Raw genomic sequence first — 23832 nt, forward strand, 5'->3', positions numbered from 1 at the left:
AAAATAGTTAAATTAAACATATGTCATGCTTCTTTCTTTATTCATTTTAAAAGAACCACAGGCAGAACCTGGAAAACACATTAACAGAGAGAGCTGGGACTGCTTATGATTCTACTTTTGTAATTATTTATGCCCCACCATCTTTCTGGTCATGTTTGTCTTTTAAAAACGTAAAAACAGCTTATTAGTAGACACTACTCTGGGTATATTTCATCCTGTGGTTGTCCTATAAATAAAGAAACATGCAATAGAAATATTGAAACCACATTTTTAAGAGTTTTTTCTTGTATTTTTTTGTTTCGTTTTCAGAATGTACTTCAGTGGTAGCCACTATTTCTATCTAAAAATACCACTCCCAGCTTCAGACTTGATAATTCAGAAAAATTCTCCTCCTTGTGTTTTAAGTTTATGATAATGTCACGGAGATAACTTGTCTTGTGATTTTTCAAAACAGACATGGTATCATTTGCTCCAGCATTTTCTTTAGAATTTTGGAGCATGAATATTTCTAGATAGCCATTGTTTGAGGTTAACTATGAATTTTAACATAATTGTCTCCAAAATAACTATGATTTACTTTTTAGTTTCCTATTACACACTGTACTTTTCTGCCATTTAAAGAGGGTTTTGAGCCAGGGGTACAGCTCAGTGGCATGGTGCTTACCTGGCAAGCACAAGATCCTAAGTTCGATTCCCATTACCAAAAAGAAGAAAAGGGTCTTGAATAAAATTTAAACTTACCTTTATCTCCTATTTTATAATTGATTGACATATTCAGCACCTCTTAAGATATATTACTTTTGCCTATGTATGGGGAGACCCTTTCCCCGAATAATTTGGTATCTTGTGTTCTCATTTAAATTTTTGTTATTGTTTGTTGCCTCTTGTTTCTGTTAGGACACCTGCCTTAGAAGTCCCTCTTTCTAGTTTTAGTTTCTGTTTCTAGTAATCACATTTCATAGAGTTCTTCTTAGACTGGACAAGTAAGATTTAAAAGTTGTGTGTTTTCCTTAGGATGAGTCAGATATCATTTATTTTCAAGATTCCTTCAGAGTGATAAATTGAATACAATCGTACGATTAATTATTTTGCTGTTTGAAGACAGCTCAGTGTTTTTTTTGTCGCCTAGGTTTTAAGACCTCCTCTGAAAAGCTACCAGTTTGCAAGCTGCCTGCTGTGCTGTCACAAATTAAATCACTGTCATTGTGTTTGTCATCCTCACTACTTCCTGTTATAAACTAACTTTATTTCTCCTCCCACCATAACATTTTTTAGTCTTAAAGTAGTCGTAAAGTTTATTTTCTGTCATTTTCCCAATGGGAAGAGTTAATAAAAATCAACTTTGGTAGGATATGATATAATATTAATCAAATATGTCTATTTGATCTGTGTATCAATCAGATTAATTTTGATTATTAAAAGGTGGAATTTTAGTCTCTGTTGAGTTATTTGTAAAACAGCCTATTGCCAACACCATCAGTGTGTACATGTATGTGTGCATGCATGTATGTATATGAATATAAAATTCTACTTCAGTATTTTAAAATATTTTTGACCATGGGGTAGTAATTCTAAGGGGAATTATGAACAGTAAAACCCTGATCATTTCCTGGATTAGACCTATTAGAGTTGTTTAGATAACACACTTTGAATTACTTCCTCTCAGGAAACATTGACTCTGGAAATGTTAACCAGGCACACATACCAAAGCACTTAGACAGAACACATTGTTTCTTTTGCTATTAAAAAAAATAAAAAAGGAAATAAATTATGCAAATAAATCACATCTGTAGAAACCTAAGGAGACTGGCTCAAATGCCAAAGGAAGAGCATTTATTTATGAGATTCTTCATCTGTCACTGTCAGTAACCACAATGTTATTCTGTATGTTAGTCTCATCATTTATGCAGGACTAATTGCTAGCATTAATGATGACATCAGAGTTGGAAGCATAGGATTACAGATTGTGCTCACATATGTTATGCATTTTTATATATGATGGTAGGAGAAATTACTGAGTACACACAGACACAAAAATGTATGCAAAACTGTTGAACGCGCCCAGAGAGTGACATTTAGTAAGGATAACTTTGATCTGTTTAATCTGTGCACGTACTGTCTGCTTCATATCTCAAAGCTGGCTGACATTCTCTTTTGATTCATCTGATGCGCAGTACTTCACCAGACCTATTATTTCTTCATTTTGTGTAGTGTGTATTCATAAAGGTAAATTAGGAGAAAATACAGGATTAATTATGAGATACACATGCTGTGATTTCTTCATATTTGGAAAGCACTGTTGGGTCCTTGTATCCTGACTGGAAATAACTTGGGATGTGTGTTTGTATTTCTCAAATCTCATGAGGATTGCTTTTATCCACAGCCCTGTCTCAATATGTACCCAAATGAGTGAAGCCTCAAGGTTTTTACAGAGTTTTAATAAAAAGGAAGTATATATCAATACAACTGAGAGTTTTGCAGAATAGTCTGATTTTTATAGTATATGTTGGTTTTTGTTCGGTTGGTTTTGATTTTGATTTTTTTTTTAATTTCAAAAATCATAAAACCCAGCAAAACAAAACAGAATAAAATGAATCAAAACAAAGCAGTGAAATTAGTACAGAACTTAGAAGCAGGAAAATAGGAAAACAACAGTGACCACCATAGTATATCTTACCTTCACAGTAGTTGTCCATTCCATCAGATATAGCAGAATAAAACCAATCAAAGCAGAATATTAAATAAAACAAAACAGTGAGAATAATATTGGACCTCAAAAACAAGATAGAAGGAAACCCCCTATATTTGCTGTACTGTGATCCAACAGATGCTCAGACCACTGGCCCCAAGGACTGCAAAATCAACCAAACAATACAACATTTAGCTTCTTTTTGTACGTCAGTTGCTATCAACTCAGCCTGTCCTCCAAACCAGCCAGTTGCTTACAGGTGGGGAGTTGGAGGAGGGGATGGTCCGAGGTCTTCCCTCAATTCTCAGCCCGAGCCACCATCCATGTAGGCTCACAGGAGGTGCTGGCTTCTCTCTGTCTCTGGGCCTTGGATGGCTTACCAGAAAGGCTGGCTATTTGGCTCTTTAAACTGGTGTATTTTGAATCATTTCCATATACTTACTTCCTCTGGGATATATCAGGCTCTAGTCAGATAATAACTTTTATTCTGGGATAGCATTCAATAAAAACTTGAGCTTGGTCTTTAGTACAGAGAGAAGGTTGATACTTAGAAAAAGCAGTGTGGACTTGAAAACTGCAGTAGACAAAAACTTAGCAACATGAAAATACAGAGGGATGAAAGGCAGTATAAAACAAATACAAGAAGTAAAACTTTTGAAAATAAGATGAGAGAAATTTAACATTGGCAGTTGTATTACATATTGTTATCTTCAAAATAGTTGCGCATGTTACCAGATACAGGCATGCAAAATTGATCAAACAGCATGTTTTCCCTTTGAGCAGTTTCTTTCCCTTTCACTGTATCTGTTGTAACTCTTGGATCTTATTTACCTTATTTCTTACACTATCTAGACAATACGATGTTGACACATGTGAGTCTGATTTATTTCATTTATGAGTATGGCCTCTGGTACAAAAAAAGTAAAATTTTTATAGTTAATAAAAATAGTAGTCATGACTTCCATTTAATGAGCATCTTATGCTGAGTACTCTGGGCAGTTGCTAGGATACAGCCATCTACCCTACAGAACACCTGGTGGTATTTTCCAAGTGAAGAAACTGAGGCTCAACAAAGCAAAACATTATGTTCTGAGATCACTTAATGATAAAGTCATGATTCAGACCAGCTTGTAGTTTAGTTCGTGGTAGTAACTAAAAGTATTTCCTCCAGACAAATTCCGTAGGCCATGATTATTTCCATACAACTACAAGGTGTGATTTTTTTAAAAAAATCAATGAATGTTTAGATTTTAAAAAAGCATTTATTACAGTAAAAGTCACAGTAGCATTAGTCCCTTCACAATTCTCCCCTCACTTTAACACACTTATCCTGGGACCCGGGATTTAGCTCAGCGGCATAAGCGCCTGCCTGGCAAGCATGAGGTCATGGGTTTGGTCCCCAGTACCAAAAAAAAACCAAAAAGCGAGCAAAAAAAACACTTACCCATCATTCTTGCCACTCTCTGAAGCAGTTCTGGAAGTTCTCTTTCGTGAGTATTAGCTGTCCTTGTCATTGCTGCCTCGTGTGTCCTGAGTCAGTTCAAAGCATTTTTCTTTTTATGGTTATTTTGACTTTGGGAAAGAACATACTGTAACTTTTTTTTTTTTTTTTTTTTTTTTTTTGTCTTTTTCCTTTTTATCGGTACCAGGGATCGAACTCACGGCTGCCTGCTTACAAGGCAGGTGCTTATGCCACTGAGCTAAATCCCCAACCCCATACTGTAACATTTTTATTTGACAGAAATGGCCATAAACATATAATCAGTAAGAGATAATTGGGAGATTCTATGAATGTTTTAAGTTTTAAAATTATATTACAGTAAAAGACCTACTGTCATTAGTCCCAATCCAAATACTGCCCCTCATACTGAACACACGTGACCCATCATCCTTGGCAGTGTGTCTTTTACTGTTCGTTTTTAAATTTAACATTCATCATGGTCTTTATCCACCTTTTGTATATCTAAGACTGGCAAATGTTCTCTGGCAAAGGGCAGAAACTAAATATTTTAGAGTCTGAAGGTTAAACAGTCACTGTAACAACTACCTACTCAATGTTGCCATTATCAGGAAGAAACAGTCATAGACTGTTCATGAATGAACAGGTGTGGCAGTATCCTGTTGAAGCCTTATTTATCAAATCAGATGTTGCACTGTGTTTGAACTCTGGACAGTAGTTTGTTGCCCTCTGATCTACATGTATTACTATTAAGTTTATCTAGTTGCTAGCTGAATGGAAAAGCCTTAAGGATACACCAAAAGGTAAGTGGGCTCCTGAGGACCAAAGTTATAAAAATAAAGTAACTGAATCTTTGAAGCTACAGAGCCTGTAAGAGGGTCAGCCCTCTCCTGAGCCAAGTACTGTGCTTAAAACTTAATTCATTACTGGTTTTTAAAAAGCCCTAAGCTTCGTTCTTCAGGAGTGGCACAGTCATGAAAAACAAAACCAGAAAACTCACAGATCAGAAGATAAATTGCATTGTGGTAGTCTGGTCTGCACAAGGAAGCAAAAAAGGACATTAATTAGAAATCCAAAGAAAGCACAGAGTCTACATATAGTACTGTACCAGTGTGACATATGTGCTGTGGTCACATAAGACAGTGAAACTGGGTGAGGGGAATACAGGAACGCCCTTTGCAGTCTGAAATCTTTTCAAATAAAAAATAAATTAAAATTGGTTCATACATGACTTCAGTGTAGACACATAGCATTCATGTTCGAGCCAGGTGAATACTGAGTCCCAGAGTAAACAATTAAATTAGGGTCTTATTAAAAAAATAATAACACTTTTCTGAGTCACCTAAAATGGGTTTTAGATCTTAACAGACACTGCCATTAAAACAATATTGTGCTACCATTTCTGTACTTAGACTAACTCCTACAAAGGCATTTACTTCATCATGGAAACAACAAAGCCATTTGTTTTCATAGTACTTACGTTTACCAATTGCTTGTTCCAGAGATTAACGTTGCACACAAATGACCTAAAGTGGTGGATAAAAATTATTCATAAGATTGTTCTGCCTAGTTTTCTAAACACATAACGGGTAGGAACATCATCAGTTACTTTACACAGACACTTTTCATTAACATAAACGAAAATGTTCAGTCTCACATTCTACAAAAGTCCAAAACCCATACCTGCTAAAGATAGCTTGATAAAACTGTAGACTAGTATGTGGGAATCTGCCATTAAAATATAAAAACAGCACATGAAAATTAAAATACTGAAGCACTTCATTAAATGTTTTAATACTTTTTCTACTTTAAATTTTTAGAAAACTTGAATTGAGAGGCACATTATTGATAATGATAAAGAATATCTCAAACCAGTGCATTTCTCACAGTTTTCTATTAAAATGCCGCTATAGTCACCTTAAAATGTGACATATGAAAAAAAAAACTTTGGCAACCACTACCATCATGCTATTGTGGTAAGCAAAGGGATAAAAATTGAAAAGTTGAAGACAAATTGTTTATCATTTGTGTAAGATACAATCTCCTAGGAATACCAAGAGAATTCATCAAGTAAAATCTATTACACTAAGGTACTGGACTTGTAATAACAAAACATGACTTAGTAATTATGAGTGAATAGTAATATTGAGTAATATTATTAGCATATACTAACAAGAATTGACTTGGGCCTACTTCAAAATATATTATTAATGATGTCACTTCCTAGCAAAACATCATATACATTTAAATCACTTCAAAGAAAATTTTCAACACAAACCACAAACAAAAATTCCAAAGTTAATCTAGAAAATTAAGCAGACAAAATATCTAAAATTTTTAGTGTCTTTTTTTTTTTTTTGGCTTGTTATTTTTAATTGATTTCAGTCTTAAAAGAATTACTGCAAGAATAATATGCAAATTCTCTAAACAGTGTAGCCAAATTAGCTTGTAACTACACACACCCACTTACACATGTGTGTACATATATATAACGTAATTTATCTTTTTCTGAATCACACAAGAGTGAATTGCATGCCTCATACGCCTTATCCCTTAAGCATCAGCGTATTTTGCTTAAGAATATTTTATCTTAGGTAAACACAGTATATTCAGAAAAGTTAACAGTAGAGAGAGGCAACTTATATTTACAGTCCTTGTTTCAGTTGTTCCAAAAGGATACTTCATTGCATTTACCTTTCATTTCTCTTTACTCCACTTCAATCTGAAACTACACTTCTGCCTTTCTGTTTCATGGCATGGACACTTTTCTTAAGAATACACATTAGCAGGCCAGGGATTTAGCTCAGTGGTGTAAGCGCCTGCCTGGCAAGCCCAAGGTTGTAGGTTTGATCCCTGGTACCAAAAAAAAAAAAGAAATATACATTAGCCAAGCACCTGCCTGTAATGCCAGCACTCTGGGAGGCTGAGGCAAGAAGATTGGAAGTTTCAGTCAAACCTAAACAATTTGTGAGTGCCTATATCAAAAACTTTTTTAAAATTTTATATGCCTTGAGATGTAGCTTAGTGCAAAGATCCTGAATTCAATTCCTAAGTTTGCCAAAAAAGAAAAATATATAGCAGATGTTTATTAGAATATTTCTTTGCTTTGTCTGATGATATCTTCTCATCGTTCCATTCTGGACATAAAGTTCTGCGTAGAGTGGAATGGAATGGGATGGGGTCCTAGGATCTATGGTGCATGGTGTTGATATCTGGACCTCTCTTCAATGGTGTGAAATTTGGTCACCCAATCAAGGTGCTGCCTACTTTCTTTAGTGTCTAGTTTACTTTTTCTTCCTGGCAGTTAGCACTCTGGAAGATCATTTACATAGCTTGCTTCTTAATCAAACTTCTGTAAATTTAGCATCCATTCATGAGTTTTGTGTAAATCAGTCCTTACTAAGACAATTGCAAGTTTTGTTGTCTAATCCCACCACTCCCCACATTTGTTGGCTTTTTCCCATTTACTTTTCTTTTCACTTATTTGTCTTTTTTGCTATCGAATGTAAGTGTTCCTATTTTATTCAGTAGGTTATAATTCACTATGGCATATTTACTGTGGTGCTCAAATTTCCCCAGAAATCTGGCCCATGGGAGCCGCTTCACGCTGGCTCCTGTGTGTGTTTCTACCTCTCTCCATCTCACAAGCACTTTGCTTTCTGGCAGAACAGAATGTCCCATATTCCTCTTGTATCTCTCCTGCCTTACTGCTAGCATCACCATTTCTTCCCAATGCCTCAGTTTCTTCCAGGTTTGAGTGCCGGAATGGAATGGGAGTCTTAGCTTCTAATTGTTTCCACAAAAAAGCTAAGATATGTATGTGTGCTGGAATTCACATGCGTGTGTAGTTTGAGACTTGCAAGTTAGTACTTGTGGTCCAGCTCCAACCCATCCTCCTTTTCCTATGCCATTTGTCTCTCCTTCCCCAGTGAAGTGTTTGACTTTAAAAATGTCAACACGTTACTCATTAAGTCCGTACATGCATTAAGTTGACTCACAATTACTATACCCATATCCTTGAAAAACAAACTTTCTAAAAGGAGCACGGCGTTTATTGGCCTTTTTCCCCCTTGCCAGTATTACATAGTCACAAGCTGTCTTCCAGATCGGCAGCACAGAAACAAAGAATGGCATCCCAGACACACTGGATTGTTCCTCAGCCTCTGTTCTCAAAGGGATTATTTTTTTTTAAAAAAAATACAGTTGGATTCACATTTCCATCTGCAGTTTTTAAATTCTTAGAACATTAACGTACATCCTGCCAGTCACAGCTCTGTAACAAGGTGTATACGTAGGCCTCACCTTCTCCAGTGTGCTTTCTACCTGCTTCTTAGCAGATTGCCTCCTGTAAGTAACCAGTTTTACTGTTGTCTGGTTTCCTGTGTTTTACAAAAATAAGAAAATATGTATACTAATTTCCCCTTTTATTCACACAAAAGCGGTATGATATATAAGCATGCATTTATTTATTTATTTCGTTTTGCTTTTTTTCATTTGCTATGTCCTGTAAGTCATTTCATATCAATTCATTGGACTACTTATCTTTTTTTTCCTTCTTTTGCTTGGTACCATTCCATGCGTGTGCCATAGTTTATGGGCACTTAGATCAATTCTAGTGATTTTGCAAATACAAATAATATAACGACTCAGTGATTTGTACATTTTATACTGCCGGCAGATTGTCTTCCTAGGCCTAGGATTGCTGGGTGGAGGGACGTCTATGTAGCTGACAGGCTCGTCACTGCCAAGGTCCCCACCAGGTTTCTCACCAGCACGGGGCAGGCATTCCTGTTACCCAGCAGCCTCACCTGCTAAGCACCCAGGGTCAGGCTTTTGAACTTTTATGAAAATATAGATGAAAAATAGTGTCACGTAATAATTTTTAACTTGCATTTTTCTTAGTATGAGAAAAGTTGGACATCTTTTTATAGGTTTAAAAGCCATTGTGCATCTTTAGTGAATCAGATTTACAAATTTTGTGCCAATTTTTTCTGTAGCTTTTTTTTTCCTTTAGTCCTCATTTTTAAAGTTACTTACCATTAAGGACATTACCTGTTTATCTATTATATATTTTGAAAATATTTTCTGTCAGTGTGTCATCTGATTTAGACTTTGTTGTTTCTTGTCATTCGAAAAACTTGGGGTCAACATAAACACAAGTAAGCTTTTGTTACCAGATATAAATATTTGTGGTAAAGATATGGAAATTTAAATAGTATGGAAAAATAGGTCACCAAATAAATGGCCTTAAAATATATACAAGTAACAAAGTAAATATTTAAATGTGTATGTTGTATGAATTTGGTACACATTAGTATTTCTTGAAATCAGTGAGAAAAGGAAAAGTTAAGACGTTTGATGCAGTTAACTTTTTTTTAAATTTTATTTAAGGAGAAAAAAAAACAAAAAGGGTACAAGTTATACAGAATTTCAGAAAAAATAAACAGTAGGAAATCACTAGTTAATAGATTACATATTGTCATCTTAGAAATAGTTGTTCAGGTTACAAAATTAAAGCATATAAAGTGGATATTGAAACAGTAAGACTGCAAACAGTGCTGTTCAATGATCCAACAAAACTCAGTAATACGGTTATCTATCTTATACACTTAAATATACATGCAGTTACATCTTTTAGAGCACTTTCTTTTCCTCTCTTTTGTACAATGACAATTACACATTTAGGTTTTTATTACTCCCACAGTTCTTACTTTTTTTGAAGAGAGTAAAGCCAAATGTGACATAACAGACCTGAGTCAGTCAAATCAAAAGGATGGACATAATACATAATGTAAAAACTAAATACAAGGTGATCAACAATGGTTACCATAATGCCTCTTGCTGATACAGTTAACTTTAAAAATAAAATTTAGAGGGGACTGGGGCTCAGCAGCATAAGCGCCTGCTTTGCAAGCGCACAATCGTGAGTTTGATCCCTGGTACCAATTAAAAAAAAAATAAAATTAGATCCCTCCATTAATTCATCAAAGAAAATTCATTAAGCTTAATATTGAATAGTTAATACACGAAACCATCAAAGAAAAAAAAAGAAATGTTAATCATGTCAGCATTTCTCAACCTCAGCACTAATGACATTTGGGACTGGATGGTTATCTGCTCTGGAAGCTGTTCTGTGTGTGACGCACTATCCTGGCCTCTCTCCAGGAAACACAAGCTGCAGCTCTCCCCGGCAGGGCCATCTCCAGACCCTGCCAACTGTCTCTGAGGTAAAATCACCCCTGGCTCAGAACGCTGCTCTGGACCATCTCTACTAGAAGCATAGCACCTAAGAATTAAATCACAGTGGAAAATTCTCAAAGTATTGACTCCATTTAATAAAAGAACATGAGAAAACTGAAATTGAAATTCAGGCAACAGTGAATGCTTTTCCCTTATAAATGGCATTTCCCTTATATAAAAAGTAGCCAATAAGAAGAGACTAAAGCACTAGGGATTTAGCTCAGCGGCACTTGCCTGGCAAGTGCAAGGTCCTGAGTTCAATCCCCAGTACCAAAAAAAAAAAAAAAAAAAAAAAAAAGAGATTTAAATAATCAGATAAATGCTAAAAAATCAGTAGGGTACATGAACAATCAAACATATTTAGACTAAAATGTGAATAAATAACTTCAGGATACAGGTTTTACTTTTCATGTTAGTAAACATGAAATTAACAGCATGGGTAAAGGAAGACAGATAATTGCATAAAGTGATAACATTGATGAAATGCAATGGATAATACATATTATACCTTTCAAAAAATACATGTGTTGGTCTAAACTATTTAGAAATTCTCTACAGGTATATCTATCCTTTCTGTATTAAAAGGAAAAACAGATCATAACAAGACAACAAAACGAATTTCTAGAAAAACATAAAATGAAAAAGACATGTAAGACCACAATATTAGGTGATCCACAGTAGTTAACTATGCCTTCTCTTGTTATTTTCAATAGAATTGTCTACATCATCAGTCATAATATAATTGAACATAGCATTACATAGCTATTTTAATAAAAACACAACTTTGGAGACATTGCAGGATTTGAAAGCAGTTAATAATCAAACCAGAATGGGTATCTTACATCTTGTCATCTTCAGAGTAGTTGCCTCTACTCTTAGACTTGATACTATCAAGCACACCAAATTCAAATAAAAACAGTCAAGGCAAAACAGCGGTCTAACAAACCAAACCTAGGAAATTTTTTGAAGGAAAAAAAATTGGTAACAATTTTCACAATGTTATTCATTAAAACATTATTTATAACTGAAAAAGAAAGGCAATGTTAATGTTCCAGTATGATTATCTAAATGATAGACTACTCTGCATGTGTAAGGGAGATAAAGGTATTTTTAGAAATCTAAATTGATGTCATCCTGGACAAAAAGTGGTTGTTATTAAACAAAATGAGTATCTAAATTTAACATCTGAAAAAAGCACAGCATTTTCCTGTCTTGATAGAAATTTCTGTACTGATTCCTGGATGACTAAAGCTTCCTAGCCTGAAATTTGACATTCCTGGGAATGCATTACAGCAAACTAACCTGAAATTGACTTTTCACCTTATAGGTTGCTTCTGGTGAATGCAATGAAGACACGGAGGTTTACAACATAACCCTGTGTACGGGGGATGAGCTCACCCTGATGGGGCAGGCAGAAATCCTGTATGCAAAGACTTTCAAGGAGAAGTCCCGGCTCAACACAATCTTCAAAAAGATCGGGAAACTCAATTCCATCAGCAAGCTGGGAAAAGGCAAGATGCCCTGCCTCATTTGCATGAATCACCGGACCAACGAAAGCATCAGCCTTCCATTCCAGTGCAAAGGCAGGTTCAGCACCCGGAGTCCCTTGGAGCTGCAGATGCAGGAGGGCGAGCACACCATCCGCAACATTGTGGAGAAAACCAGGCTTCCTGTGAACGTGACCGTGCCAAGCCCTCCGCCCAGGAACCCATACGACCTCCACTTCATCCGCGAGGGACACCGCTACAAGTTTGTGAACATCCAGACCAAGACAGTGGTGGTCTGCTGCGTGCTACGGAACAACAAGATCCTCCCGATGCACTTCCCTTTGCACTTGACTGTGCCCAAGTTCAGCCTCCCAGAACACCTGGTCAAGGGAGAGGTGTGGCCTGAAACCCTGGTCCATCACTGGCTGGGTATCTGCCAGGAGCAGTTCGACATTGACGAATATTCCCGGGCTGTCCGCGATGTGAAAACAGACTGGAATGAGGACTGCAAAAGCCCCAAGAAGGGCCGGTGCTCCGGCCACAACCACGTGCCCAACTCCCTCAGCTACGCCCGCGATGAGCTCACCCAGTCCTTCCACAGGCTTTCGGTCTGTGTGTATGGCAACAATCTCCATGGCAACAGCGAGGTGAACCTGCACGGCTGCAGGGACCTGGGGGGAGAGTGGTCTCCCTTTCCGCACGACATCCTGCCCTACCAGGACTCTGGTGACAGTGGGAGCGACTACCTTTTCCCGGAAGCTGGCGAAGAGTCGGGGGGCGTCCCCGGGAAGTCCGAACTTCCGTATGAGGAGCTGTGGCTGGAGGAAGGCAAGCCCAGCGGTCAGCCCCTCGCACGTACGCTGAGTGAGAAGAGCAGATGTGACCCACTGCGAGGCTCCGTCCGCTCCAAATGTGCAGCTTCTCCTCTTCCCCTCTCTGGGACTCCGGGAGCCACAATGAAGTCTTCAGAAATCGCCCTACCTCCACCTCCAGTGCCTCCCAAATCCGAAGCCGTAAGTTGCTTCCATGTTTAAATGCTGTCCGGCCTTTCTGTCTCTGCTTATCATCTGCTCGTCAATTTTCTTACTGATGCTGGACGTGCTGGTGCACACCTATACCCCCAGCCCTCAGGAGGCTGAGGCAGGAGGACAGTGGAGTTCAAGGCCTCCTTGGGCTACATAGTGAGTTCAAAACTAGTCTGGACTACATAGCAATACCCTGTCTCAAAAAAAATTTTTTTTCTCATAGAAAGGAAAACTTTCTGACTGGAGATTATCAGAGTGAGTAGGCTTATTTACGTTAGAGTGAAACATAGATGCTGGCCAGAGTGTTTCTCAAGTCAGAAGGGGTAGTTACATTTTCAGTTGGGTGAGAAACTCTTGGAGAATTTTTGACCGCAGACATTTATACCTGAATTTCGCTGCTGCGTAAAAAATGGTTTATAGGGAAGAGAATGGAAGCTGGGAGACCAGGGAGAGGCAGTTGTGGAGACATATGAGGGGCAGTGCCTGGACCATAGCAGCTGATAGCAGAGGGCAGCAGGAGAGATGAGCTGCTTTGGAATCTGGTTTGGAAGCAGAGTTCACTGATGAGTGGGTTGAGGAGGGGAGGAGGAGCGCAAGGAGGCCTGGACTCTCAGCCTGGGCACCAGAGGCTTCTCACGCCGTTGCCAGGAGGACATCCGGGTACATTTGTAGTCCACGTAGTAAGGGTAGGAGGAGAAGCAGAGGGAATCAGGAGGCATCACTGGTAACTCTGTCCGGTATCTCTGAAGAAGCATGGCTGAGCACTTAGGTAAATATACGCACACCCCAGAACCAGGTACTGGGGGCGTTCTAAATACTTAAACATAACACAGTCAGAGTTTGATGGGGCGCCTGTCAAAGTTCAGTGTAAAGTTGACATTACAGGGACTGGGGAACCAGATCAGTGGTAGAACAAGTGCCGGACCCTGGCTTCCACCAAAAAGGTCAGTACAAATCTCTTGTCTTCCCCACGTTCTTTGATTGGCGGCCACACTGAACCTTTCCTGCTCATTTTTGGCCGATAAATTTCATTATATCTAAAGGCAGAAAGCTCTAGAGGCGTGAGATATAATTCTGTTCGTGTATTTGGCAATATCTAGCACAGCAGCTTCCTTTTTCTATCTCTGCTAAAACCCCTTTTTAAGACTCTTACATGAGTCAAAATATATTAGAAGAGTTAACATCAAAACCTACCTGACCAGAGCACAGGTTGTGGCAGGATCGTTTCCCAGGTGCCCTGCCCACTCTCTTCCCACCAGTGGTCTCGGGACCTTCTCTGGAATGTTGGGCTGTGCAGAACCTAATTTCAAAACTGGAGTAGATGCTAGAAAGACAACCATCAATAAGACCTGGATTCGGGGCCCTAGTACTGCTCAAGGGAAAGGTTACAGGTGAAGAGATGACAGTCAAGGTTAAAAGATGATAAGCAACCTGGAGCCATGGCGCACACCTGTAATCCCAGCTACACAGTCCCTGAAGCAGGACAACTGCAAGCTTGAGGCCAGCCTGGACAACTTAGCAAGATCCTGTCTCAAAACTAAAGGCTGGCAATGAACCCTAGCCGTTGAGCTCCTACCTAGGAAGCATGGTGCACTAGGTTCAATCCCCCATACCAAAAAAAAGAAAAAAGTAATAATAGAGATACACTAGTGAACAAAGAAGCCTCCTAGAGATTCCAAATGAGTTTAGAGAATATAGGCAAATTAGAAAACCATCCCAGGTAAACCATAAACAGAAGTGCAGAGGATGGCATTACATAAGCACTGCAGAGAAAACCAGGTTCTGTTGGGTCAGCTGGGTAGAGCTGCACAGGGTGCCTGCAGGGCAGCAGTGGCTGAAAGGCCAGAGCCAGTGCGTGGACAGCTTGGAATGTTGGGCCCCTGCTCTGCTGTCCTTGAAGAGCCCTCACTGCTGCAGAGTCCTAACCACCCCTGGCTTCCTGAGACCACCATGCTGGCTTTCCTGTCCTTACAGGACCTTTCAGAGACCTTAAATACAAAAAGCAGAGATCTCTGTATTCCATAAGGTCATGGACTATTTGGGGAGTTTGTGGTGGAATCAAGGCCCTTTGTCCTTACGTTCGTGTCAAGAGACTCTGCGAAGATGTTCCCAAAAGATGAGAAAAATAGTGGACAGGCTTCCTACCACGCACTGGAGGCACCATTTGTGATACCAGAATTCGTCTCTACCTGATGTTGCTTAGAGGTTGAGGCCTTGTGTTGAATTTTGTTCCTGCCTAGCATGTTGTAGGTCTCATGGTTTTTGACTGACTGACGTATTTATCCATAGTGGTCACACTGGGGTCACTTACGTAGCCATGGCTAGAGCTGGGGAACTAGCATCATTTGTTTTTTTCTGTGGCTGCTGAAAGATGAGAAAGAACATAAATATTAAGAAGTCTGATCTTGACCTTGGTACTAAAAGAAAAACACTAGAGTTCAATTTGAAACTAAAAGCAAATCTCATAGGAAAAAAAAAAAAAAAGATTTTTGGCCTTCAGTCTAAGCTGTAATTTCTTACCATGTAAGAGAATCTTGTCAGAACATACCCAGTGTTTATAAAATGCTATAAACATGAAGATTTTTTATAAACACCTGAAATCATTTAATTTATTTTTACAGAAAAATTTAGGCATTTTAAATGAAGCCATTTCTTGTTGGTTCTATGACCATGAAATGAATTTTCCATTTTTGGGATGCATGTGGGAGCCAGAGAACATCATCATTGTTAGATGTGACTTCAGCTTATAATTTTCAAAAGGGAACTTTAATGGGGCATAAATTAAAGTGCTTCCACAGAATTGAATAAAAGTTCCGCCTTGATGTTAGAGTGGAGGGAGTGCTGGGAGAGAGAGAAGCCTGTGTCTGACAGCCGATCCACCAGGTAGTAAAAGGTGGTGTGAGCTGTCTGGGGAAGCCAACGGGACCTGAGATGGGAGGATGACCGCTCCCAGGAGGTCCTTAGGAGTCCAGGATGCTTGCACAGTGGAAGTATCAAAGAGAAGGTGCCTTTCACAGTCATGGGAGCAAAACTGGCACCAGGCGAGGGACCTGTGCCCTCACCCAGCCAGCCACATGAGGGCCCAGGTGGAGGGAGAGCAGCTGCACATTGCGGTCCGCATTGGCCTCTTCCTTTCCTTCCAATTCTTTCATGCTTCGCTTTCAGCTCTGCATCCTTAAGTTGTGACATGTTTATGTCCTCTCTGCAGCAGACTTTGATGGTCTTTGTTTCCTTCCATGAAAGTGAGAGTAAATCTTTCCCCTCCAACAGTCACACTGTTTGCTCGCATTACGCCACATGTCTGGCAGCATTGAGATGGCACTTGAGAGCACATTCCTACCCCAACTTGGGGAGCCTGGGCTGTGGGGCCAGGAGTCCTCAACAGGAGAGGGATGGAGTTAGCTCACTTTATTCATACACCTTGCATTTAATAGGCTGTTTGTAGAGACTGTTTAATACATTTTTTTAAACAAAGCACTGTCACTCACCTCTCGAGTATGAGAGCCCATTCGCTTCCTAATGAGAATGTCTCAGGAGAAAGTAAACAGTTGCTGTTTCCAGAGGTAGAAAGGACACAGCTGCTGTTGGTGATGGAGCCCAAGCTGAGGAGCATGCCCACCTCACTGACTGTGGCATTGTCACTTTAAGATTATGCAAGGGACCCTCAGACCAGGATAACCTGATAGTTCCTTTTAAGTGGATTGTCTTTATTGATCCAGGTACTTATTCTAAATACATTCTCCATTTCGTAACACTGTGGGCCTCTGTTCACCATCTCAGTATCTGAGTATTGGCTGATGTGTCTAAACTGTTTACTCAGATAACACCCTGCAACTGACAGTCTTCAAGAGCTGTCTCCCCTTTGGATAATGTGATTTTAAGGTGCAGTGATGGAAATCCTTTATAATGCATGAAATTCCATAAATGAAATGACTCCCAGACTGCTCTGGTTTATACAGTGAATTATAAATGGCCATGGAAACTATAGGCTACAACTCTTCTGAAGCTGTTTGGGCAGCAGTATCCTACCCTAAGGTACCTTCGATGGATTCCCCAAGGATCAATGTCTGCCACCTGTCTTCAGTAGTAGGAAAAATGCCTTCAGTCCTGGCTACTGGCATGGCAGTCATCCCTGAGACTGGTGAAAGGAAAACCATAAAAGGAGCTCTCAGTTGTGAGCCACTGTACTGCAGTAGTGATGAATTTGCTAACCCTTGCGTTAGACAAGGATGCCCCTGTGGCTTATGAGAAACAGAATGTAGGAACAAGCTATAGATGAATCGGTAACATGAATTCATCATGATGAGGCTGAAAGTCCATCCTAAGTAAAATTCCTTTAATGAAGCGCAGTGTTTGAGAAAAATAAGACTTGAGAGGCCGGGAATTTAGCTCAGTGGCATAAGTGCCTGCCTGGCTAAGACTTAAAGCATGAATCTGCCAGATTGCCTGGACCCAGTCCATTAGGTGCTTGGAAACACCGATTCAGCTCTAAGCTGAGGTGTCTGAGTCCACCTCAGACAGGCTGAACCGTGGTGGGGAAATGGAAGAGGACAGCAAGCCTCCTGGGAAGCTTCCTTTCCTCTCAGTGGAATTGCATCAAGAGAACAGGCCCTGCCAGATGATCTTTAGAGCCTCGTAGTAGCTTCTCAGCAAAGAGCCACACCTAGGTTAGCCCCCTCACCCGACCACTTAGTGGCTTCATTTCTTGAGCACAATATTAGCTTCCCTGAGTCAGTTCCTATGGGGCTAATGATTCTTCACGGCATTATTGTATTATACAAAGTACTTGGCACTTTTCCCTGCCACTTGGTAAGCATTCAAAATAAAGAGTAACAGTAATTTAATATAGGATGAGTTCCAACTTACAGCCAGAGAGTAAGTTTTAGAGGGTCCTCCCCAACTCTGCTTCCTTGACTAAGGAAGGGATAGAGGGAGGAAGTCATGTCACCTGTCGTCAGTCAGGAGACTTTTCAGAGATGCCACGGCAGATGAGCAAAGGCAGTGCTGACACTGGACCGGGCCACTCATCCTCCCACACATGTCACACTTAAGTCCCAAAGAGGAGGTGCAGGGCTTGAAGAATTGTAGGGTTCCTGTGAATGCTGCCCGTGGCTCTGTGGCTTCATCAGGAATCAAACTCTGCCAGGCAAACCTGTGTAGCAGTATTAAAGCTGAGAAGTTGCTGTACGAGAGGTAGCTGTCTCCATCCCTGAGACATCAAGAGCCCAGGCTTTGGTGCTGTAGATCTCGTAATCCTGGATGTGTCCACCCAAAACAGTTAGGACTTCATATGCCTGCCCAAATTAAGAAATCCCTGTGAAAATGTTGTGTTTATCAAGTGAGGGAAGTGGCTATGAAAATTGATTCTATTCTAAATTTTTGTTTTAGATTGTCTTTGGGCTTTTCTCCCTCTATCAAATATTAGTAGTAGAAAATGCATTAGTGGCAGGCTTCCTTATTAAATCTAATGCATTCATGTTCGGGTTTAGGTACTGAGAGTATTCATAGGGAAGCAGCACCTGAGATGCAGCTCAGTGGTAGAGCACTTGCCTAGCGTGTGTGAGACTCTGGGCTCTGTCCTTAGCATCACAAGCAGTCAGGAAGTTGGAGGCAATTACTCACTTCTCAACTGCTCTACACAAGCATTCACTCAAGAGTCCACTAATTAATGAGGTCTCTTAGGGCATTTGACATTTAATTAATTTTAATTGCAACTCTGGAGAAGTTCTCTGTAAACAAGCCATACCTACCTTCCCATTTGTTCATTGAATTATTACTATGTGTTGATAACTTCAAAACTAATTGCCTTCTGTGGCGTGTAGGCTATTTTTATAAATAAAGCCTTCCTAGCCAGGACTCTCTTTTTTTTTTTCCTGTACCCATTGGAAATCTCAATGACTAGACTGTTAAGAAAGATAATTATAATAGTCTGTTGGGTAAGTCTTGTTTCGGATCTGTACTCCAAGGCACCATTTGCATGAAATCCTACTAGTAGAAGGATTGTACAGTCATGCGTATATTCGTTACTAGGGAAGGTCTTTATTCCGGCCCATGGCATATCCGCCCTCCTGAGTCTGTGGTAGCACCCAAGACTGGAACAAGTCCTTGTTTTTCAGAGCCCTTTGCCCTTCTCTCGGGCTCTGAGCCTTTTCGCCCTCCCCAAGTCTCCCTTGCCTGAGGCTTGAATATTGGAAGCCTTTTCGGAGAAAGGTCTATCTTAAGTCCTTACTATCAGTGTATAAAACTGCAAGAAAAGAAACTCATTTACACAGTTAGGATTTTGATTATAAATCGCACTTGGTCTCATGCAAGTAATTTTCGAAGAGAATTTCATTTATTGACACTTTGTTACTAAACTTGCTTTTTGACTGAAAGTATCCACTGATGGCTGTGGGACAGGGTTATGAACTCTTTGTATAAAAGCCTCTTTATAAATAAGATTTCTTAGGGCTGCAATGATTTTGTTATCTGGGAGTGGGAGTGTGGGAAGAAATGTAAAATACAGGGCAGAGAGTATGCTGTGAACACGAAAGTTACAAAGTTCAAGGAAGCATGATTACAAAACTGCTTTCTTTGCATTGCCAGCAACGTCATGAATTTGATTTTTTAAAGAAAATTCATAGTATAAAAATGAGTCCAATTTTAGTTGAAGCTATAAATTTTCTGAGTCATTGTCAATAAGGAAACAAAATAATCCATATGCCACCTAAGTATTCCAAAATCTTTTTAATGATTCCAAGCAGTGCGAGGCAGGGATACTGCATTACCAGGTGTGCGCAGCAGGCTTGATTCAGACTAAACTGTAAGGAAGTATGTGCCCTGGCAGCAGGTGCCTCCAGGTCCTTTGTCTTCTGTGTAAGAGTTAAACAAGGACTGCTTTGAAACTGAATTCTTGTCCCGAGAGGATATCTGAAGAATGTTGGGCAAAGAATGTCTCACAGTGCAGTGTTCTGTTTACTCTTCTTAAGCTATCTCATTGGTCAGTTATTGAAGGGTGTGAAATTGTTATTTCTTCCTTATAGAGAAGTAAAGAGTTCCTAAATGCCAGGAAATAGACTTTCCAAGAAATGTTGTCATACCCCCCAAAAAAACCATGTATACCATACCGTTTCAAACACTTGGCATGGGTTTCATTTCTCGTGTTCGTTTAGTCTCCAGAAATGTCAAAAATATGTTACAAATCAGCTTGTAGATAAAATGCATAAATATTCCAGTTAAAAGTGTTTGCATTTTTGTCCTGCAATCATACATTTCCTAACCTATTTCTAGTCACACAGTAAGGTGGTTAGTGCCATTAACAAATTCTCCCTGGGTGCGATGGCACACACCTATAATCCCAGCCACTTGGAAGGCTGAGGCAGAAAGCTCAAAAGTTCAAAGCCAGCTTGTGTAATTTAGCACGACCTTGTCGAATGAATGAATTTGGATGAGCAGAGTGAAAGCAGAGCGTCACAAAATGTTTGTTTAGCATGCATGAGACCCTGAGTTCAAACCCCACTACTGCAAGAATGAAAAACTCTCTTGTATTATTTTTAACATGTGGCCATGTAGAGGAAAAGGCCTTTTCCATTTTTCTCAGATTATTGGTCTTTTACCCTTTGCCCAGGCCCTCCCAACTAAACAGACCTGAGGGAGAAGAAGGGAAGGGAAGAGTAAATGCCTGTTCTGAGGCAGGAAATCCTGTTAAATTTTCTGCACAGTCTTCTGAGTGTCAAGAAAGTAGAAACACACCTTTCCATGCTGTTTGACTTTAACCAAGAATCGGACTTTGACTGTTTATTAACCATCCTTGCTTGGAAACCTGGAGCTCTCCCTAGTTGCCAATGTTCTTGGGTCCACTGTGTCTTTCATTAGCTATTGGATGAAGAGCTGCTGTTAATTATTTTCCTAGCTTTCTGTGGCCCGTCACAGCATGACAGAAGCAGAGTGCAAGAGGAAAACGGGTGTTCTCCCATCCGTCCTCTTAAATGAAGTTCAGCAAGGGTCCCAGGAATGTATGTGACTTCACCCCCAGATTATGTGTGTGCATGTACACACCCAGATGCATTTCTCAAGCGTACTCCAAATTATAATTTTTTGAGTCAGCGAGCTTCTTTCTGTTGTGTATCCTTTCTATCAGCTGCTTACATCCCTTCCTTTTGAGCCAATTCCAGAAAAGCTTGGTCTGCCTTACTGCGTGGTCTCACCTCCCACTGTGGCTTTAGCTCTAGAATCTGCCATCTACTCCCCACATGGGCCTGAAGACGTATTTACCTGCTAAACTTAGCAGTGACCTGCTACCTGTTCACTACAGAGCACCTCTTGCAGCCCTTTTCGTTAGCTTATCGCTATGGCTCCGTCTTTCTATTCGTGTCCTGCAGTGCGCTGCCCTTCCGCTCCCTTAACTCCCTTCAGCCTTGGCCCTGCTCTGTGGAGCAGTAAGACGTGGTCACTTGTTTTTCGCCTCTTCGGTCCTCCCTCAGAGGCTCACTTTCTTCACTTCTCCTTGGGATCTCAATGCTGCCTCCTAGAACAAAATCAAGCTTAAATAGTATATGCAAATCTGAACTCCATTTCTCTCAATCCCTTGCTGAGTTTCTGTTTGCTAACTGGTGTGAGCATTTGTCTCATTTAAGCTTGCAAACGTAAGCATCATGCTGTTTGTTCATGTCCTCTGTACCTTTTGCATAACCCTTCTTGTCAAAATTCTCAGCAAAGTTTCCTGTGAACTTATTCTTCCCCTGCTTCCCTGAGTGAACCCATGGGGCTTCCACAAACTCTTGCACTTTCTTCTGTGATTGCACTTAAAAGTTTTATCTTAATTACACTTGTCTCCCTCCATAACTAATTCCATGAGTTACTCATTTTGCTATATTAAACTCATACTCAGCATACAGTAAGCATTCAACATGTATTTGGACTGTAAGTTGCAAAATGAAGTTAACATAGTAGGAAGGGGAAGTAATGGTTGGGTTCTTGACACTCGGGATAGTGAAAGCAGGTGCTGGCTGTGATCCAAGCTCTTAGCAGCAGCTCAGACGTCGTCTACAGTTTACTTCAGACCTCCACTCTTGGTGTGTTACATGGCATGAGCTTGCATACCTCTGCTGCCTAGGAATAGGCCTTGTAGACTCTGTGAGCAGAGGCAGTATTGATCCATTTGGATGAATTAACTTTGTATTTAGTTCTAGGTTAACAGTGTGAATACCAAACAGAATGTTAGCAGCAGCAGGGTACTGATGTCATATATTTGATAAGAATTAAGTAGTGGACATTTTAGAAAAGAGAAAGACTTCTGTAAGCAAGGGTGAGTGTGTGCTAGGTGTGTACAGCTTTAGAGAAAAGCTTCAGGCCCAGAAACGGCTCATGAAGCAGGGTTCTGGGTATGAGTTCGAGTCAGCCTTCCAAGCTGCCACCTGGGTCTGGCTGTGCTCCTTGGCCTTCTCTTGGACAGGACTTTGGCGCCCGGACCTCCTCGGTGAACACCCAGACTACTCATAGCCAAATAATGCCTACAGACGGGCCAAGGTCACCCACAGTCTCCTAGACACCAGCACCCCCCTCCCACAGATTGCCAGCCCTGCGCTTAGCACTAGTGCTCAAGGATTGTTCCTGAAAATGCAGGCACTTCTCCCTCCAGGTGTTGCCAGTTGAAGTTCTGGTCTACTCGGCACGGAACACCCCATTGAGTCCTCATTTTGGCATAGTCATTACTCTATGAGATGCTGACAGTTAAAGCCACATTCCCAGCTTAAGAGTAAAGTCATTGTCATTGTCACTCTAATACTGTGACAGATTGTGGTGTTGGCAGTGGAGCTGGTGGAGGTCTGTGGGCCAGGTTGGCTGGCTCTCTTTTGTTCCAGACGTTGTCAGTGACTATGGATGTCACAGAAACTAATCCAGACCATTTGTCAACATCAGGAGGCATCAAATGGTATATTTTTTAAAATGTCTTTTTTTTTTTTACAAAAAAGCTAATCTGTTAACCGCAGTCTGACATTCAATATGACATACTTGTGCGGGAGGTCAAGATCCCAAACTTCTGCCATTCTCAGAACAGGGATAAGTTCTTTCCATTTTAGTTCTAGGCTAATTAAATATACCTGGGGAGGAAGTTAAGCTAACAGCATTTCAGAAGTTCAAAGCAGGCAGCATCCTGGTAGCTGCAACGATCATCGCAGATAGCGTGCCACCTCAAGCCTGGGCAATAGCAATGGTCTTTAGGTGGGGTCAGCTTGGACACTAAAGCAGACACAGGCAGGAAAACACACGTGTGGTACATTGGGGTGACCCTGAACACACCACTTCGGGCTAATGTTCTTATGGAGGAGCAGGGGGAGAAACAGCTAGACTCTGGGCCAGAGCCAGACTGCGGAGGGCCTTGCATAGACAGCGGACGGACGAGGCTGGCCCTGGTCCAGTGAGCACAGGGGGCCTCTGGAGATGGAAAGTAACATGATGAAAGCCACATGCTGAGGCTTTTAGAAGGAATGTGCTGAAAATGTAGCACTTAAAAGTGAAATTGAATATGAGAGAAAACTGGAAATAGGATGATTGGCCATTCAGTCTTGTAAATTGCCTTTATTATCAGATAAAATTCATTTACAGGAGAGCTACTTTCCCCTTGGATATAAATGTCTCATGTTGAACCAAATCAAGAAGCAAACAAAAATAGAATCATTACTGTTCTAAGGGTGTAAGACACAGGAAATAAAACGCTACAATAAACCCTCAGTGTTTGTAACTTCTGAATCCCAAAATGTATGTGTCCCACCGAAGCTTATCATTCTTCCCGTAAAACGGTGAGAAATATGACTTCTCTGGAACAACCACATTTGCTGTGCGGTCCAAAGTACCAAAGCCACGTGGGGTTGCGGGTTGTCACCTGTGCTCACCCCCTAAGGGCCTCCTTTCCCACCTTGGGAAAACACAAGCCACTTACTTTATGTCTCC

At 40.4% G+C, this 23832-nt stretch overlaps 1 protein-coding gene across 3 annotated transcripts in view; it reads left to right on the forward strand.

Moving 5' to 3' along the window:
• Garem1 (GRB2 associated regulator of MAPK1 subtype 1) overlaps positions 1-23832 on the forward strand; it is a 191776-nt gene that overhangs the window by 158965 nt on the left and 8979 nt on the right. For all 3 annotated transcript variants that reach the window (XM_063231788.1, XM_063231789.1, XM_063231790.1), the window contains exon 4: positions 11716-12888. In XM_063231788.1, coding sequence (XP_063087858.1) covers positions 11716-12888 — 1173 coding nt within the window. The remainder of the gene's footprint in view (positions 1-11715; positions 12889-23832) is intronic.

This window comes from Cavia porcellus, unplaced genomic scaffold, assembly GCF_034190915.1.
Source record: "Cavia porcellus strain 051 isolate PalLab524CR breed Dunkin Hartley unplaced genomic scaffold, mCavPor4.1 scaffold_20, whole genome shotgun sequence".
In the NCBI taxonomy this organism is placed as follows: Eukaryota; Metazoa; Chordata; class Mammalia; order Rodentia; family Caviidae; genus Cavia; species Cavia porcellus.